The 19,238-nt window shown below is 42.6% G+C and overlaps 1 protein-coding gene across 18 annotated transcripts in view; it reads right to left on the bottom strand.

The window, feature by feature from the left end:
- Positions 1 to 19,238, bottom strand: part of SYNE1 (spectrin repeat containing nuclear envelope protein 1) — a 457,069-nt gene that overhangs the window by 12,277 nt on the left and 425,554 nt on the right. For 14 of the 18 annotated variants that reach the window (XM_032650734.1, XM_032650745.1, XM_032650724.1 and 11 more), the window contains 11 exons: positions 18,367 to 18,517; positions 14,965 to 15,147; positions 14,559 to 14,696; positions 12,370 to 12,561; positions 11,055 to 11,388; positions 8,427 to 8,495; positions 6,480 to 6,622; positions 4,689 to 4,815; positions 3,668 to 3,879; positions 1,923 to 2,123; positions 537 to 665 (listed from right to left, as the gene is read on the bottom strand). In XM_032650734.1, the coding sequence (XP_032506625.1) occupies positions 537 to 665; positions 1,923 to 2,123; positions 3,668 to 3,879; positions 4,689 to 4,815; positions 6,480 to 6,622; positions 8,427 to 8,495; positions 11,055 to 11,388; positions 12,370 to 12,561; positions 14,559 to 14,696; positions 14,965 to 15,147; positions 18,367 to 18,517 (1,879 nt within the window). The remainder of the gene's footprint in view (positions 1 to 536; positions 666 to 1,922; positions 2,124 to 3,667; positions 3,880 to 4,688; positions 4,816 to 6,479; positions 6,623 to 8,426; positions 8,496 to 11,054; positions 11,389 to 12,369; positions 12,562 to 14,558; positions 14,697 to 14,964; positions 15,148 to 18,366; positions 18,518 to 19,238) is intronic. The other 4 variants (XM_032650735.1, XM_032650726.1, XM_032650727.1 and 1 more) reach the window with 2 other exon arrangements.

Raw genomic sequence — 19,238 nt, 5'->3', positions numbered from 1 at the left:
CTACCCAATATATTCTTGGGATGTAGATTCAACACATACAGTTAAAATTAAAAACAAATGTAGGGCTTCCCTGGTGGCGCAGTGGTTAAGAGTCCGCCTGCCGATGTAGGGGACACAGGTTCGTGCCCCGATCCGGGAAGATCCCACATGCCGCGGAGCGGCTGGGCCCGTAAGCCATGGCCGCTGAGCCTGCGTGTCCGGAGCCTGTGCTCCGCAACGGGAGAGGCCACAACACTGAGAGGCTCGCATACCGCAGAAAAACAAACAAACAAACAAAAACAAGTGTAATCTGCCAAAGAGCTGCCTTGATAAAAACAAGCTAATTAAGATGAAGACCGTCTGAGACTTTTAGATGAGCAAATGGCTTTAGAACCAGATTCTAGAGCTAATAGATATCATCTTCTATGTATATGTTTGCTTCACAGAGATGGGAAATCATGAGGGGTAAAGAAAGACTAAGAGATTATAACGTAAAAAGTAAATAAGTAGTACCAACTATAACATAACCAGATGCTGTCCAAGTCCACACATCTTACCGTAAGCTGTTTGAGATGGTCCTGAAGTATCTCTGCATCAAGGTTAGAATCAACCGGCACAATTTCATTTTTCCTTCTGTCAATGTTCTCAAGCATGAGAAGCAAACCATGACTCATTTCATGGAAATCCTAAAAAAAACATGGAGCATAAAATCATTTTGAATGAGATATTTTTCTTTCCCTCATAGCTTAAATATCCATGCTTTACAATTCCTACCGTTGGTTTTGAGATCTTATACACAACTCCTTTCTAAGGAAGGCACTAGAGCTGTCATAATTATCTGAGTTCATGCTCTTACCAAAAGCATCTAATTTATTACTCGAGGGAAAAACTAGACACAAGGAAAATTGGCATCAAAATGCTTAATTTCTAGGGCTATAATACTATGTCGAGGGAAGCAGCTCTGCTCCTTTATCTTCCTCCTGTATTCAAATCTTCCCACCTTTGAAGGCTATGTGTTCATTTATTCAAGGTATAGTTACAGAAGATCTCCAACGTGGGAGGTGCTGTACTGGGAGGCAGTGCAGGGATGAAACCACAGCTTGGGTACCTGCTTTCAAGGAGCTATTATTACTCCCGGGGCACCTATAATCCTGGGAAACAGGCTTCCCATCCTGCTCAGATTATAACCCAAACTCCTGGCCAGGACCCACCAAGCCCTGCACGATCTGCTTCCTGACGACCTCCCAGATGTTTCTCATCCCTTCCTTCCTCTCTGACTGCTCTCTGATCACACTGGCCTTTCTTCTGTCTTTGAAGACACTAAGCCCTTTCCTGCTTCTGGGACTTGCCATCTGCTTGACCTCCTTCATGGCAACATCTTTCCAAGAATCAGCTCAAACATCCATAGAACTTCCCCAATCACCTTCGCAAAGTGCCTTTTTCGGTTACTCTTATCATCAACATCTGTGAGTAGCTTGGTTAAACATTTATTTGCATTTTTATTGTCTGTCTTCCCCAACAAAAGCAGAGGCTGGGGCTGTATCCTGCCTGCCTAGTGCAGTATCTGTAAACACCTGGCAAATAACTGTGGTCTGAATGGATGAGTAAATATTTGTAATGCTCGCTTGGATGTCCAAGAAATGTCTTTCTATGTGCTCAGGAAATACTGAATAAAGAATGAGTCGAAGGAGGAATGGTGAGGCTGAGATAAACGTGTGGGAATAGTCTCTTGTTAGCTGCAAAGAAGTAGGGTCTTTGAACTCCTGGTCACATGTACAAATTCTCCAGTAAAATGAAAACTTTGGGCACAAAGTTATCTCACTCAAATACTGACTTTGGAGAGTAACTGCATCCCCCTAGTGATCTTGATAAATCAAGTCACAGACTCAGCTACACTGGAAATGTTTGACTTCAGAGCATGGCCGGCCCAAAGCCCCACAGACCTGACACTGCATCAGTGCGTCCTGGAGCAGGCCCCGCCATTCCTCCAGCAGGGAGCACACGCGGTCCCAGCGGCCATTCATCTGGGACAAGCGGCCCTGCAGGTCCTGGCTCTCCTCACTGCCAGGCTGAGTGAACTCGGAGCTGCAAAGATTGATGGAGAGGATGATGGCCTTGTGGTGGTCCACAGCTTTCTGGAGCTCCTGCAAAGAGAAAGGAGAACAATCAAACAAGGAAGATAAAAATACTAAAGAAAAATAGTCCAAGACCTTTGGACGTGCTTCACCCAGATTAAAAGATACATTCATTAACACTGGCCTTGGCAGGATGGCTGGATGATACAGTGGGTGCACACCACTGGGAACCACACTATTAAAAGAGATGGATCAGATGTATACTTGACGATGCGAATGAATCTTCAGAAAATACGGTATAAAGTGAAAGAGAAACAGATTTATATGGGTGACGAAACAGCATTTATGTAATTTAAAATACATGTGCACACACAAATCCACATTTTTCATGAATATATATGGAAAAAGAATATGTGTTAAAATTTCAGAATTGTTGCCATGGGTTTGAGGAATTGGGATTAAGAAACAGTGGGGGAGGGCTTCCTTGGTGGCGCAGTGGTTGAGAGTCCGCCTGCCGATGCAGGGGATGCGGGTTTGTGCTGCGGTCCGGGAAGATCCCACATGCCGTGGAGCAGCTAGGCCCGTGAGCCATGACCTCTGGGCCTGCGCGTCCGGAGCCTGTGCTCCGCAACGGGAGAGGCCACAACAGTGAGAGGCCCGCGTATGGCAAAAAAAGAAGTTTGAGCATCTGTGGGGAAGACTCATTTCACTGTTTGAAAATTTAAAACAAAACAACTAAAACAAGCCAGAAATACAGCACCGCAAAAGAAACAGCATACAGAGAAACCAGGGAGAAACAAAGGCAGTTAATCCTTGAGCCTGGAGGGCCCGGTAGCCCTCCTCTTCTGAGGAAGAGCACAGCTTGACGCTCTCCAAACAAAAAGGCAGGACCAAGAGACCTATTAAGAAGAAAGTGAGCTCTCCATCCACAGTATGTTTACAAAAGTCTCCACGTATCAATGCATTTCAATAGCTGGGCTGAGAAGGATTTTTAAGATCTAGACAGGGAGTTAGAAGAGGTTATCTTGTGCACTACTGCCATCCAGGTCAAAATCAAATGTAAACGTCAGGTGTTTTACTGCGATTACTCCACGGGTTTTGTTTGCTTGGATTCATTTCACCGAAAATTGCTTCTGCCACTATTATAATCTATTTCAGAAGTTCTGCTGATTCCAGAATGTCAAGTGGCTTCCTTAGGTCTCCATAAGCTCACACGTATACGATCTGGGAGGGGACTCCTCTCCAGCTCTAAATATAGACTTGTAGGACCCTGGACATAGCTGTATTTCCTTTAAAAGAGGTTAATTAGGTCCCAGAGGTACCTGGATGTTTCATGAAACTTTAATTGGTCATTTGTTAGCTACCAATTCATTAAATCATGATTATTTTCATGGGGCTGGTTCTGCAACGCAGTCCAGCTCTCAACCCTTCCAAGCCTTCCTATAAACACTCTGATCTGGGATGGCTGGGGAAGCGTTCGTGTCCGGTTGTGCTGACCATTCCCCCGCTGCCGTGTGACTGCACAACAGGCCAGGGCTAGTGGTTTCATCTGACCGGGCACGCCACGTGGCAGCGCTCTGGCCTGCGCGGCGGGAAAGGCCAAGGGTAGCTACCTTGAGTTTTTTGATCTGAAGCGCGATGGGCTGGATATCAGTGCTGCGCTGCCGCCGCTGCAGCTGTTCCAGGTCGTCCTCCGTCTCCTGCAGCCAGGTCAGAACGCGGCCCAGGTCCGAGTGAAACCGCTGCCGCCTCTGGGGATTCTGTTTCATCCTCAGCTCCTTGCTCAGGGCCTGCGCCTGGAGGAGCTCCCAGCGGTCAATCACACCTGGCAAGACAGCACACGCACAGGATGGCGAGGGATCGTCCTCCATGGAGAACGTTTAGGAAATGTCTGAAACCTACATGGGTGGCTAACTTTAAAACAGCAACAGAAAGAAAGTAATGCCTCTGGGCATTTCTGTTACCATCAGCTGTAAATAACAGTATGGTGGGGCTTCCCTGGTGGCGCAGTGGTTGAGAGTCCGCCTGCCGATGCAGGGGACGCGGGTTCGTGCCCCGGTCCGGGAAGATCCCACGTGCTGCGGAGCGGCTGGGCCCGTGAGCCGTGGCCGCTGGGCCTGTGCGTCCGGAGCCTGTGCTCCGCAACGGGAGAGGCCACAACACTGAGAGGCTCGCATACCGCAAAAAAACCCCAAAAAAACAAACAAAAAGAACAGTATGGTGGCTGTGTTTTTTCTATCTGCATTTTTAATGATAATGGAGAAAAGATATTAACTACATAAGATTTAACATTGTAAGGAGCTTTAAGAAGTAATAAACATGAAAGTGGGTGAAGATAACATTCAACTCTTGGTTTCCTTCTGCAGGAAAGCTCTGAGAGTGTACAGAGCACACACAGAAGATTCCTGACTAGTGATTAGAGACGGCGCCTTAAAATACATGGGACATGGGAAAGAAACCACTGGGATTATTTTCACCTCCCCCTCTGTCCCCAGAGATCATTGTAACATGGAGGAAAGTTCTCAGGATAGACCAGTGTAGAATGAGGTCAGTGGCACAGTGGAACTCGGGGGCAACGAGGTGCTTCAAGATCTTCTGCTTCACTCTGTCTTGAATTGAGCACAATCCACTCACCAGCTGTTTGGGTTTCGGTGCTGTTCAGGTTAACAAAGCCTGGAAAATGCTCCTCTTCCTCTGTCAGTTTGTGTTCCAGTCTTTTCACTGAGTCTATACTGCCGCTGCATTCACCCAGCAGTTTCATCTGTTTAGATACAGAAAAGAGGTCCCCCGTCACAAAATACTCAAATTGTCATGAGTGCAAGAACTCCTGGAGAAAATATCTTTGGAGCTCCTCAAAAAGGGCAGTAGCTGTGCGCTACTTCTCTATAAAGAGTAAGCCGCTCTGCTGAAAACAAAAAAGTCAGGTTCAAACACATGCTTCTTAAACATGTGACATATTCATGTTTACATAAAGCAATGCCTTGAAGATATACTTGGCACACGTGGTTTTGCATAAGTCTCCAAAATTTCTTTGAAAATCTATGAATCAAAATAGACTAAACCGATCTGGGATTTAACACTCAGAGTCCCCAGCTGGCAATACAATATATAGTTCTTGGCAAGCTGCTCCCTTTTTCTTCAACTGAAGGGCGGGAAGAGTAATATTACCACACATCTCAAAGGGACATTTATTTGTATTAAAATACTTAAAAGAATAAAATAGTATTAAAGCCAGCTGTTTCATGAGAAAATTTAAGCAATGGTTAATAGATACTAAGGGAATAAATTCTAACATCAGAAGAAAAGCTTCCAACTCCGTGTTTAATATCACGCACAGTATTCAAAGGCTAAAAGAACAAATCATTTCAAGACACTCCTGCTATACTGATCGGAACGTTTTCTTTCAAAGCCTTTAACCAATTACACTGCTGTTAAATTACTTTGATCGCTTTTGATTGGTGTTAAGTATAACCTCAGTGATGCCAGCATGCTCATTGCGAAATTAGATTTTTTAAAAACAGGTTTCACTCTGATAGAAGTCAGTAAAATAGGCCGAACTGGACAGGAAGTAAGCTCACGATTAATTAGTCTTCTGTGATTGTGAGGATATTAACGTTAGCGGATATAACTAGAATGGTTCTCTCTCCTGGTTTCAAAAAAGCAGTACGTGGGTGTTGTCATTAGGCTTAAGGAAATTAATTTTTCTTTCCTTTTACAAAGCGGTCTTTTGGGTATGAGAAGAAATGATATGAGGCATAGAAGAGATTTACTTTCAAATCCTCTTGCGTAAGTATGTGTAGGAAAACAGGTAATTCTCTGAGAAACGTTATTCGGTCAGTAACCTAAGCAGAGCAAATGAAGTTATTACTTTACAAAAAGCTTCGACAATGGAACTGGTAATACACACAATCTCTTGCCATCTTTTCCCCAAATCTCTCTTGTTAGTCAGAACCGTTTTCTCCAGAATGAACATACAAATAACAGAGCATTTAAAAAGTCCCAAGATCATCAAGTGAATCAAGACACCTAGGAAGAGAACTAAAACAATTCCGTGTTAGTAATCTACCAGCTAAAATCTGCTGCTTCAAGGATATCCTTGGTCAGAAAATCACTAGCTGAATTTGGAAAAATGCTGAATCCCTTTCCAGAGCCAAAGCATTTTGTTGCTTTCAATTAAATGGATTTCACTCAGTTCTCCATGTAAAGGACCAGGCTGGTCATTAGTGTGGATCAGTGGGTCTGAGCACAGACCAGTTTTGCTCAAAAGGTAATCGACTAACAGGGCTTTGTTTTGCACACACGAGTTCAAGGGCAGCTTGGTACATGGAGAGCCGACACAACCCTCGTGCCACAGATGGACTGTTCTTTGTCACACGATTGTGATTACCAGGTATGTGTCAGGATCACGAGGGTCCGGATACTCACATAGCCTCTGTAGCTGGAGTCTAGCTCTGGTCCTGCGGGAGTTTTGCTGTGGATAATATTCTCCATTTGCTGCATCTGAAAGTGGCTGTCATCCAGGGCTTGGCCCAGTTGTTGGATCTGTGACTCCAAGGTGCTAGGATCCCCTGCAGTGTCGACCATAAGAATCTTTACAAGCTTGGCATTCAAGGAGATGGTTAAGAAATTCTACAGCTAAGGCAGTAGAGAGATGGTATGTGTGTGGGTAATCATAAAGCACATTTAGTACTGACATGTTGGTGGGTTAGGAGTTCGAATTACCAGACCAATGAATGTGCTTGACCAAGAGTCCAAGCAGACTGGGTGTTGCAAAAGGGGCCTGTGGGGGGTTCTAACAGCCCGTGCTTCTGCTCTTCTGGCTCATCCCCTGAAAACTGCGTGTTGTTAGCTTTCTAAAGACCTCAGGTGGTGGCTTCTGCTCCCCAGTAACTAGGAGGCAGTTACATCTCAGGCTCCCTCTGCAGTCACTTATCAAACAGAAAAAGACACACCCTCTAATTTTCCTTTCTGCATCTCAGTAGAAGAGAGTGCCTCTTAAGTCCCAGGTGGCTGCATCATGCACTTAAGGTGGGACTTCAAGGGAACCAAGAAAAGACTAGCTCAGGATGGGTATGTGTGGAGGTACCAAACTAGCAACGGCTTGCTTTTGTATGGGAAATCTCTGTACCTCCCTCTCAAATTTGTTCTAAAACTTAAACTGCTTTTAAGAAATAAAATTATGCAAAATAAAAGAAGATTAATAATGAAAAAAAAAATCAGGAGAAAGCTAAGATTTTACCATTTCCATCCAGGTATGTTCTCACTCACAGCTTAGAACTTCTAGCTCATCTCCTTTGAGAGATGTGACAGCCTTTTGCAAAATTATTGTGTGTGTGTGTATTACAGTCTTTGAATTCAACAAGAGCATTGATCATCAGAGTGAAGCTAGCACAGGGTGAAAGCAGAATAAATATTAGTAAGCTTTATTAATTCTTTTTTGGAAAAAAGACCTTCTAAATACACCTGGAAGAGGTTTCTCACTGGGAATCACTCAGGCAGTAACCATTTCAGTAATGCTACCTTACTTCCTGTCCTTTGTTTTTCTGCAAAAACCAAAGTGTAAACTAATAAACTCACAATTCAATATCCTATCACTGTGGTCAAACCCTATTCTCTCCAATGTCCTCCAAATTACTGACCCTGAGCTACAGTTTGTCTAGAGCAACATTAAGCAAAACGAGTTCCATTTTCCTTTCTTTAAGCCTTCTTGTTTCAGGAATAGTTCTGTCCTTAAAGGAAAATCTAATTCTTTTTTTTTTTTTTGAAAATCTAAGTCTTAAGATACTGTGGAACACATTCTCATGTCAAATTGCTTTATGGGGTAGTAAGACTTATTAAACTAAAAGTATAATTTTTTAGAGCTGAATATCTGATTTCACCCCTTGTCTCATATGGGACCCCTGAGATCAGGAGGATGAATGGTGGGCCTGAGGTCACACATATAGGCTGGTGGACTTGGGACCAGATCCTTGAGCCCTGATTCCTCAGCCAGAGGTGGGTCTGCAAGCCCTCCTCGAAGTCACGCAGCCAGACCTGCTACAACCAAGCAGGGCACTAAAGCACCAGTGCTAAGACTAGTGCTTCCATCTCCTATTTTCTGCCATTAACGGGCATCATAGGTTACACTTACTGAGAGTGATTACCATTTAGCAAGCTGAGCAGTTGCTTCATTGCACTTGATTATTGGAATGTTATTCTTGGTGTCGATCAACCAAATGTTTTGGTTTTCGTTTCTGAGACAGCAGTGAGAGAGGAAGTTCTGCCTTAACATGCTTTTGCACAGAGCTGTGAGAGGTACAGTAGATGTGCTGGGAGAGAAGGAGGCTTGTTACAGGTGAGGGACAGAGGTGCACTTTAGCTTTTGGTGCCTACCAGAGGGATTTCTGATTGCACTTTCTGTGAGTTTAACATAGGCCTCGGGACTTTCGGGGATCGTTACATCTGCAAAAAGAGCACACAGTCTAAGTTGACAGCTAAGGTCTGGAAACCTTGATTCGCTGATGGCAAGAAAATAACTTTCTTAGGGAAAAAAAGGAAGTTAGTCATCCTTGGCAGATAACTCTTGAACATACAGAGAAGTCTGAGTACGATCACCAAAGGGTTCCTGAAATAAATCATAATAAGGGCTCACGTTGATTATTTTATGAGCCAGGTGCTGTTCTAAGCACTCATTTATCCTCACAGAAACCCTACAGGGCGCATGGAAGTGTTATTCTCATTTTATTGATGAGAAAACTGAGGTTCAGGGGAATGAAGTTACTTATCCAAGTTTCAACAGCTAGTAGTGACATAACTGGGATTTCAGCTGAGACAGTCAGGTTCTAGAGCAGCGCTGTCCAACAGAAATAACATGAGCCACGTATATTATTTTAAAGAGTCTGAGGGCCACAATGAAAAAGTAACGAGAAAGGGATGAAAATAATTTTAATACTTAATTTTACTAAACCGATTTACCCTAATTCTAACATGTAATCAACATAAATATTATGCATATTTTACATGCTTTCCTTTGTGCTAAGTTTTTGAATTTTGTGTATTCGTGCAAGTGCATTTGACACAGCAAATCTCAGTCTGCGTGGTCACATTTCAGTGTTCAGCTGTCACACGTGGCTGAGGGCTACATATTGGACAGTTCTGCTTTAGATGCAAAATGCCTAACTATGAGGTTGTACCATAAAAACAAAATAGAAACGAGAGAAATCATCTTCCTTTTAGACAGTGTCATACCCTTGGGGATCCAAATGTGAACCATCAGAAACAAGCAGAAATTCTCTTTTAGAGAATGTGTGAGATGCGTTTACAAGCGCTACAAATTGGCCTCTGATTACTTATTCTATTTTTACTCACCTTCCTTACAATGCTCCTCTTCCTCTGTCCATCCCTTCACTATATGTGTTTCTTGAACTTTCATACTTCTTGTATCCCTTCATACACTCTTCCTGCGTGATCTCCTTCCTTCCCTTGGTGACCACTATGTGGAAAACTACCTAACTGGCATTTCCGGTTCCTGAAATTCAGATCCATGCATCCATCTACTGCTAGCTTTTTCCCCTGGGATAGTCTACAGCGTCTCAAGTTCAGGATGTGCACAACCTCCCCCTTTCTCACTGCCCTGCCCCCGTGGCTCCACAGACACCCAGAACATTCTCTCCTGCTCATGGCCCTCCGAGTCTAGGACCACCTGCATCTTTCACCAAGATGCCCAAGCCAGAAAATCACTTCAATCCCGATTCAATCAACCATCAGTTACGGAGGAGCCGTCTTATGATTTCTCATAGCTCTTCCATTCTTCCTATTCCCGGTGCTGCTTCCTCAGTTCAGGCCACCATCACATCTGTGTCCTGGATAGTAAAACAATTCCTTCTGGACTCTCTTTCAATGTGCCCTTCTCTAGATAGTATTGAGACAGGTTCTTTGGAAATACGCATCGGGACTTCCCTGGTGGCGCAGTGGTTAAGAATCCACCTACCAATGCAGGGGACATGGGTTCGATCCCTGGCCGGGGAAGATCCCACATGCCACGGAGCAACTAAGCCCGTGCGCCACAACTACTAAGGCAGCGTGCCACAACTACTGAAGCCCACGCGCCTAGAGCCCGTGCACCGCAATAAGAGAAGCCACCGCAATGAGAAGCCTGTGCACCACAACGAAGAGTAGCCCCCGCTCTCTGCAACTAGAGAAAGCCCGCGTGCAGCAACGAAGACCCAACGCAGCCAAAAATAAATAAATAAAATAAATAAATGTATTAACAAAAAAAAAAAAGAAAAAAAAGAAAATATGCATTTGATCACATTGCCTCCCTCCTTAGAGCCCTGTTGTGGCTCTCCATGGCCTTCATGATAAAAACCAAACTCCTTTCCATGATGAACAGATTGCTTTATGACCAGGTCCTGGTTTGCCTTTCCACCTCCTCTTTGTTCATTCCATGCCTCCCAGTCTACAGGCTTGTCATTCTGGACAAACTCCAGGTGACCAAAAGCGCTGAGGCTAATCATAAACCCAAGATGGGCACGCTTTACTTTCTTGCTCTGAACATTGCTGTGTCCTCCTGACCAACTCCTATTCATCCTTCAGGTCTCAGCTCAAGTCTCTTCCCTAAAGCCTCTCCCCAAAGCGCCAGCTTAGTCATCCCCGGGCTGTGCTTCTACGCCACCACGTGTACGTTGCTATCCTAGTGCCAAACATTTCACACAGCCGTTTCTTACTTGTCTGTGTTCCACACTAGAGTGTGAGCTCTCTGAGAAGAAAAGGAACTGTGTATTGCCAGTACTTATAAAGTGCCTGTCGTGTAGTAAGAACATAAGTATATGTGGGATAAATCAGTGGCCACAACGCCAATTTTATGTTTGCGAATCATGTTAATATCCAATTATTCATTTGTGTATAAGTTCCCCTAATGGGAGAAGGCAGATGATTCTGCTCGGCACATGGATTTCCAGTACAGTATCCACTCCTTTTTATTTTCTTTCAAGCTAGCATATAGGAGGAGCTCTTTCTTACCTGACAGACCAACAGCTCCCCTGAGGTAGAAATCTTTATCTTCCTGACCCTCTTCATCCTCAGAGGGCAGAGTTCTGGACACAGCAGACTCCAGGTCACGACTGAGGTCATAGTCATGGTCCCACTCCAGAGGGATGGAGTCCACACTGGCGGGGGTGTCTCGCCCGGACCTCTCGCCCTGGAGAGGCTGGGCGAGTGAGAGGGAGGGGTTGGAGGCGGGCTGCGGGGAGAGCGCGCTGTCCGCGGAGGTGTCGCGCCAGTGGAGGTCCGACAGAGCTGCAGCCTCCTCCAGCTCCAGCTCCCGGTCAGAGAGGTCGTGCTCGTCATCTGGGAGCTAGAAACGCAGTCAAGCCAGCCCTGTTACCGCAGCGCTCAGCTGACCCCCTTCCCACTCTGTGCTCTGCCTTTCACCAAATCTCAGCGCTCAAGCTTATCGGGACCACATTCCTACCTTGCTGGGGGTAATTTTAAACTTCGTATCATCAAATAAATAAGTATCTTCTGATAACTTTTTAAAATGTCTTATACATGAATCTAGTAAATTCTCAGTTTTATCATGGAAAAACGGAAACATTTTTAGTTATTAGTTATTATTTTTAGTTAATACATGACAAAACATATTTTAGTTATTTTAGTTATTAGTTATTAGTTATTATTATATTAAGACCTACTTCAAAGATTTGATATAAGATTAAATAAAATGTAAATAAAGGCAACCTAGTACCTAATCTGCAACACAGTAAGTACAGAATGGCACATATCAGGAACAAAAGGGAATTACTAATAAAACCTTAGCTGGTCCTTTTATACCTTATAGTCCAGATACAAAATATATTTTATCACAGAAGATTCCAAATATTCTAATAATAGCATCTTGACCATGAGATGTGATTATGGTAGCAATTAGGGAAATGGAAGAGAAAAAAGAAATTCAACTAAACAACCTCATCAATTGAGCCACTGTTTACATTGCTCACTTTCATTCCCTTGTTTCTTCTAGAAGCTTCTTTATCTTCCATGGAAGCTGTGTACCAAGTACACTTCTAAGCTCTTTGTATATATATATGTTAACTCATCATGCCCAAAGCAATCCTTTCTACAAGGTAGGTACTGTTAGTAAACCAGCTTTACAACTGAGGAAACCAAGGCAAGTGACGTGAAGTTACTTGCCCAAGGTGACGTAGCCAGAGCTGGGGCTGGAACCCAGGCACTCTGACTCCAGAGTCCGGGCTCTTGCCCACTCAACGACGTTACCTAAGTCCACATTATTAATTCTCTTTAGATTTCATGATAATGAAAAAACAATGTCACATACAGGCAGGCGAATCAGTTTCTTATGGTATCTTTCCACGCGCCCGAAGACCTCCTGACAGTAACGTCGGAGTTCATCCAACTCTTCTTCAATGAACGTGGCATCCAGGGGTTCACTCTTTTCTATCAGCTGTTCTCCTTGGGCAATTATCTGCTCAATCTTATTGTGGTTCAATGAGATTTCCTGCTGGAAGGCCTAGGGAGCACATATTGCACGTCATTTTTTATTGCTCAGTTGGACATGAAGTAATTCTAAAAATACATATTTAGAAAAACCATGTAGGGGATATTAAATTTACCATAGACAATGACAAGCCAAGAGGCTATGGCTTTCTAAAGTAAAACATAAAAATTTTAAATCAGAACGGGAGGCAGAAATGGCATTGTTAGCCTTCCATGACCAGAGAGGTGCCTTTCGCCAATAAAATGTACCACCACAGACGGTGCGGGTAAGAGAATCATAGGAACAAACATTCAAGCCCATCATAAAGTTGAGAGCACTGGGGGCCCCTGATGAAAAGCAATGGTAACAGTGCCACTGAAATAAATTCAGCATTTTGAAGAATTATATTGGATATTTTAATTTTAGATTTCCTGACACGTCAAACGTGACGAAGGAAAGCCATCCAAATGACACTGTCACAAATTCTTCTCAGATGATTTTTTAAAATTGTTTCAGGACATAAGTAGGCATGATTATAATTATTTGAAAAAAAGGTAATTCTGGAGGATTATTTAGACTCATTCTATATGATTCAAAACAGTTCAGCTACAGGGGACAAGTTTCAGGGGATAAATTTTAATTCAACACAAGAATAAACTCTGGAGAAACTTCCCTGGTGGCGTGGTGGTTAAGACTGCGTGCTCCCAAAGCAGGGGGCCCGGGTTCGATCCCTGGTCAGGGAACTAGATCCCACAAGCGTGCGGCAACTAAGGGTTCGCATGACAAAACTAAGGAGCTGACGAGCCGCAACCAAGGAGCCCACCTGTCGCAACTAAGGTCCTACGCAACCCCCCCCCCCAAAAAATGAATAAACTCTGGAATAGTTGAAATTGTACAACAATAAAAAGACTGCCAGGGGAGAAGGAGGGTGTTAATAAGTGCCGTGACCCTGTCAGAGTCCAAAGAGAAAAGATCCAACTACCACTTGGTAGAAAACGAAGCTTTTAAATATTGATTTACCTGTGAAATGACTTGCGAGAATTGAGGTGAAGGGAGGGATGGAGAGAGAGGCTGGGCAGAATGCCAGGGCTATTTTATGATTTTTTTAATCCTGAGAATCACTGATTAAAAGTAACTTCCTTGTTTTATTATAACAACCTTAAAGTTATGGGCATCATGACTATTCTTTAAAAAAAAAAAACTACCTTATCTTAGGAGGAAAATTTCACAAGCTGCACTGCATATTATTCAAGATGTTAAACACTCTTCCTTTCAGGGAATCCTTACATCTAATATATATCCCTCCCCATTTAAAATGTTTAACTAGCCACTGTGTTTGAGTTATATACTGAAACACACCAAACATGCTTAAAAACTAACTTGGCACCTAAGAATGTAGACTATGTGGAATGAAATCCCAACACGAGAAAGTTGAACTGCTCTGGATCATGTCAGTCAAACAATTTGAAGGTGCTAGAAACAAATCAGAAAAAACAACAAGAACTAAAAACAACAATCCTGGTGATCAAGTTAATAATTGAAGTGTATATGTTAACGGGAGTTGTATCTCTGGGTAATGCTCTTCATTTCATTTTTAATATCTTTCTTATTTTCTGAATTTGTTTTCAAACAAGAAGAACTAATTTTCTGGGCTTCCCTGGTGGCGCAGTGGTTGGGAGTTCACCTGCCAATGCAGGAGACATGGGTTCAAGCCCTGGTCTGGGAAGATCACAGAGTGGCTAAGCCCATGCACCACAACTACTGAACCCACGTGCCACAACTACTGAAGCCCGCGTGCCTAGAGCCCGTGCAGTGCAATGAAGAGTAGCCCCCACTTGCCGCAACTACAGAAAACCCACTCGCAGCAACAAAGATCCGATGCAGCCCAAAGTAAAAAAATATAAATAAATAAATTTATAAAACAAAAAAAGAACAGTTCTTTAGTATGTGCTTCACAAAAGTATCTAAAAAATCCTTTCCTCTTCAGACTCTTAGCACTGATAATTTGAAAAAAACCCCTAATTTATCACCTTGAGTTGCTTTATTTTAGCTTGAACATCACACTCGGAAAAATGCTCAATGTTAGTGAGCTGCAAATCCATCTCTGTCAGCCACACCAGGATGCTGTCCCGTGCAGTCTCAAACTCCTCCCGCTGGCCAATGAAATGCTGGATGTGAAAAGAAAAGAATAAAAGTGAAAAGCCCACAAACACGTGCTGAGATGGAACCGCCAATTCCAACATTCTCCTGGAAAGTCATTTTCTCAACGAGCTACCAGAACCCTGCAATTTTTTGCCATATAAATTCATGCTAGATACCTCAATCTCTTGCCATCACAGTCTTACAAAGTCACTGAGACTATGTCCTAATATTGTGTACAAACGGCCCAATCCTGTCCTCCGGGCCTCTAGGCTACAGAGGAGGCGTAGTATAGACCTTGAGTCTGCGCAAGATGGAGGTGACGCGCTTCTGCAGGTTGTCCCATCTCTGGTTGCCTTCGTGGATCATATGTTTCAGGCTGCACGCCGAGTCGGTGCGGTTCTCTCTGGCCAGGCGGCGGTACTGCTTGTTGATCAGTTCCAGCTGGGTCAGGGTCTCATGGACCTGTCGCTGGAAACCCTAAGACCACAAAGAGGCACATCAGACAGGGAGATCAGCGGAGGGCTCTCAGCAAGGGTGTCTGGGCTTCACATTGTGATGTCAGGCAGAACAGGAAGTCAACTCTTCCCCCAAAATGGGAAAAGACAATTTCTAACCAGCATATACTTCCACTTGTTAAAGTAAAGTAATGTAATCGGTGTGGCTTAAGAAAAGGGAGTTGATCAAACAAAAATATGAAAGAAAATGGCAAACAGTAATAAATATATGTATATACACAAATATATATACAATATAAATATATAATATATGCACATACATAGAGAACATACACGCATACATATGACATATACATATATATAGAATACACACATACACATATAACATGTACACATATATAATATATACATCAGAACATACACATACACATATATAATATAGTTTTTAAAATAATTAACAGCCTGAAAAAACTTTCCCATAAAGCAAACTGATTACATAAATATGTATGTATGCTGAAATGTGAGTTTAAAATGTTCAAAATTTCTGATGTCCACACTGAGAAAAGATATCATAGAACTGTCTCTTTAATTTGTAAAATATGTTCTTTCCTAAGAAATCCAGAAATTGCCTCAATTCTGGCATCCGTTAAAAAAAATAAAACTACCTTTTGCTGAAGGTCTTCTAAATGCAAGCTATTATTAACTTTTAAGAAAGACAGCTTAGTAAAAAAAGTGTGGAACATGCTCTATTTCTTTTTTGTTGCCCTCCTGAATGACTCAGTTTTCATAAAACGTTTTAGAGCTGATGTGACACCTTACATAGTAGTAGCTATTTACTTCGGAGGTTACCCCAAGCACAGCTTAGAGTTTCCACAGGTAAAATACTCTCTCTTCTTTTTCTCTGTAATGTAGCATAAGCCTAGCATAAGAATCATTTGGTTTTATTTCAAACTTATGTGTATGATTTATGACTGATTTTCATCCTGGCACTGGACAGAAAATTGTATAACTGATTGGACTGTACTCAAATCCCCAAGTTTTGCTTCCTTTGGCTTGTCACACTATTTACATGCCACCACACTTCTGCCTCTGAAATGGTTTTTCTTCTGAGAGTTGCTTTAAGAACCTTTATCCAAGTAAATCCAACCTTGTATTCTACAAGCTTTAAATTATTTCCCCAGAAAAGGAAGTGGTGAGGAAAGTTCAGCTTTTGCCATTACTGGAAGTCACAGAATATGTTTTCTCACTGGCGTGAACGCGGGCACCATGGTTGGGTACCCCAGCACACCCAGATCTGTCCCCAATATTTGTGCAATTGAACAGGCAAAGATCGCCGTAAACAAAATTTTGTTTTTGTAATTTATTTCTGTCTCTTAAGAAAATTAACTACAAAGATAAGTGATAAAACCATTCATTTTAACTAGCTATATAACTATATAGCATTATAAGCTTAACTACATGGCTGACCTTTGCTATAAAATCTGAGGGTCTAAAATAGCATCAACAAGGATCTTACTTAATCTGCTTTGTAGTGTAAGACAACTATAGAAGGTTTAACCTTTATGAAGCTGCGTGTAATAAGATGCAGTACAAGAATATTTCCACTAGCATTGGTTCACACTGGGATGATCTGAAATCTACTGCAGAATTTACTGTGGCTTTTTACTAGAACTTTTCTAAGGGAAAACCTTTTACATAGGATTTTTTTTCCCCTGGAATTTAGTGGTATAGTTACATATAAGTGCATATTCAGACATCAGAATAACTTATTTATTTCACATAGTATTTGAACACTTTTATAGATTCATGACTTGCCCATCTACGACTCGTAGATTTTAAACTCCACAAGAACAAAAACTAAACTTCACGTTTAGTTCATTAACAGGCCTCAAAAAATGCCTGGTTAACTGGCATCACAAGGTAAAAATAAATCCAGCTGAATTTGCTTGGATTTTTTTAGTCTTAGTTTAAAATATCTCAGGGAGCTTGGGGCAGACTTAGCAACCAAGAATGATTTTTGTAAGATCCATGCATCAGAACTGCTCTCTGTCAGCGTATCTGAGAACACAACTGCCGATCGGTGGGCATTGATGGGAAAAGAAACTTCAAATCAAAAAATGGTCAGCTTAAGGCTACGTCAGGTCCTCTGTGAAAATGAGAGGCTGAGAAGTTGGGATTTCATCCTGTCACAGTGACAGAGCAAGCCTCGAGACTGCGCAGAACGGCACGGAACTAGGATCTGTTACTGAATGATTCCTTTGTTTACGAATACAACTATAATGCTGCCATTTTTGTCTCTATAAAATTGAAAAATCTTGGTGACTCAAGAATGGCGCTGCTCTTCATTTATAATTAGAGATGGTTTATGATTTAAAATATTTGATCAATTCTGGAGCCAATTCTATTTGATCAATGATTAAAAAATACATATACATCTATGCTCCAGTTAGGTTAAAAAAAAAAAGAAAATACATTGAAAGACAGATAGATGTTTTTGGTTTTGTTTTTTGAACATCTTTATTGGAGTATAATTGCTTTACAAGGGTGTGTTAGTTTCTGCTTCATAACAAAGTGAATCAGTTATTGATTCAGATATGTCCCCATATCTCTTCCCTCTTGTGTCTCCCTCCCTCCCACCCTCCCTATCCCACCCCTCTCGGTGGTCACAGAGCACCGAGCTGATCTCCCTGTGCTATGCGGCTGCTTCCCACTAGCTAGCTATTTTATGTTTGGTAGTTATATATATGATCATGCCACTCTCTCACTTTGTCCCAGCTTACCCTTCCCCCTCCCCATATCCTCAAGTCCATTCTCTAGGAGGTCTGTGTCTTTGTTCCTGTCTTGCCCCTAGGTTCTTCATGACCATTTTTTTTTTTGGTATGGAAAACCATCATATCTGAATCTTAGAAGGTTGACTGTAAAAAATTATGAAATCAAAAGAATGCCAAGATCTTTTGGGGGGGAATCATGATTCGTGTTTTCTAACAGAATTGAATAATTCTATAATGTAATGAAGAGCGTTACTACTTTATTTGTAATTCTTGACAATCTTAAAGTAAAAACTTCCTTTCTCTTCTTCTTTGCCTACTTATGAGGTAATAATAAAGATGGCCAGAAAGTCAGCACCTAGCTGTTTGAACAAATAATATGTAGGTGAACAGATTTAGGTCTTGGGACACCAACTACCAGCTGGCTACTCTCGGAGCAAAATAAAGATGAAATATTTGAAACTGAAAATCACCTCAAATTTCTTTAGTTCGTCCTTGGCAACTGTATAGAGCACCCCAGAAGAGCTGGGGAAGGCAGCTACCCTTTCCGAGCATTTCAGCCAATCTTCAAAACGAGAAAAGTCATCCAGAAACTTCTGCCACAATCTCCACGTCTCTTCAATTCTAAGACAGAAATGAAAGAAGAGAATCTGATCGCTTGAGACTGTTTGTGCTCCAGAACCCTGTCTGGTACCTGCAACAGGACTAAGAGTGCCCAAAACAAGCAACCGGGTGCCAAAAAATAACCGTTCCTTGAGCCAAACTTGCCCAGACTGAAAAAGAAACAACTGTTTGAGCTAAGATGAAACAGCTGTGCGTGCGGGCATGTGTGTGTGTGTGTGTGTGTGTGTGTGTGTGTGTGTGTGTGTGTTTAAACACACATCCTGCAGCTCTGGATTTGGAATTAGTCAAACTGAGTAAGACAAGCACATGGTGTGAACTGTTCTGGGTTCACGCAAGGAAGTTTAAAAGTGCAACACCGTGGGCTTCCCTGGTGGCGCAGTGGCTGAGAGTCCGCCTGCCGATGCAGGGGACGCGGGTTCGTGCCCCGGTCCGGGAAGATCCCACATGCTGCGGAGCGGCTGGGCCCGTGAGCCATGGCCGCTGAGCCTGCGCGTCCGGAGCCTGTGCTCCGCAACGGGAGAGGCCACAACAGTGAGAGGCCCGCGTACCGCCCAAAAAAAAGTGCAACACCATGCCTGCAGTGCACATGCATACCAAGCTTCTGCTGAACTTATACTAAGGTTTGAAAATCCATTTAAGTTCAATGTCAAATTTACCCTAATCAAAATCTACCGATGATGGCAAGATAAACAGTATCCTTTCAAGCGTTCCCCAGAGAGCA

Source organism: Phocoena sinus, chromosome 12 (assembly GCF_008692025.1).
Source record: "Phocoena sinus isolate mPhoSin1 chromosome 12, mPhoSin1.pri, whole genome shotgun sequence".
NCBI lineage: Eukaryota > Metazoa > Chordata > Mammalia > Artiodactyla > Phocoenidae > Phocoena > Phocoena sinus.
This window is presented reverse-complemented; position numbering and strand designations above follow the sequence as displayed.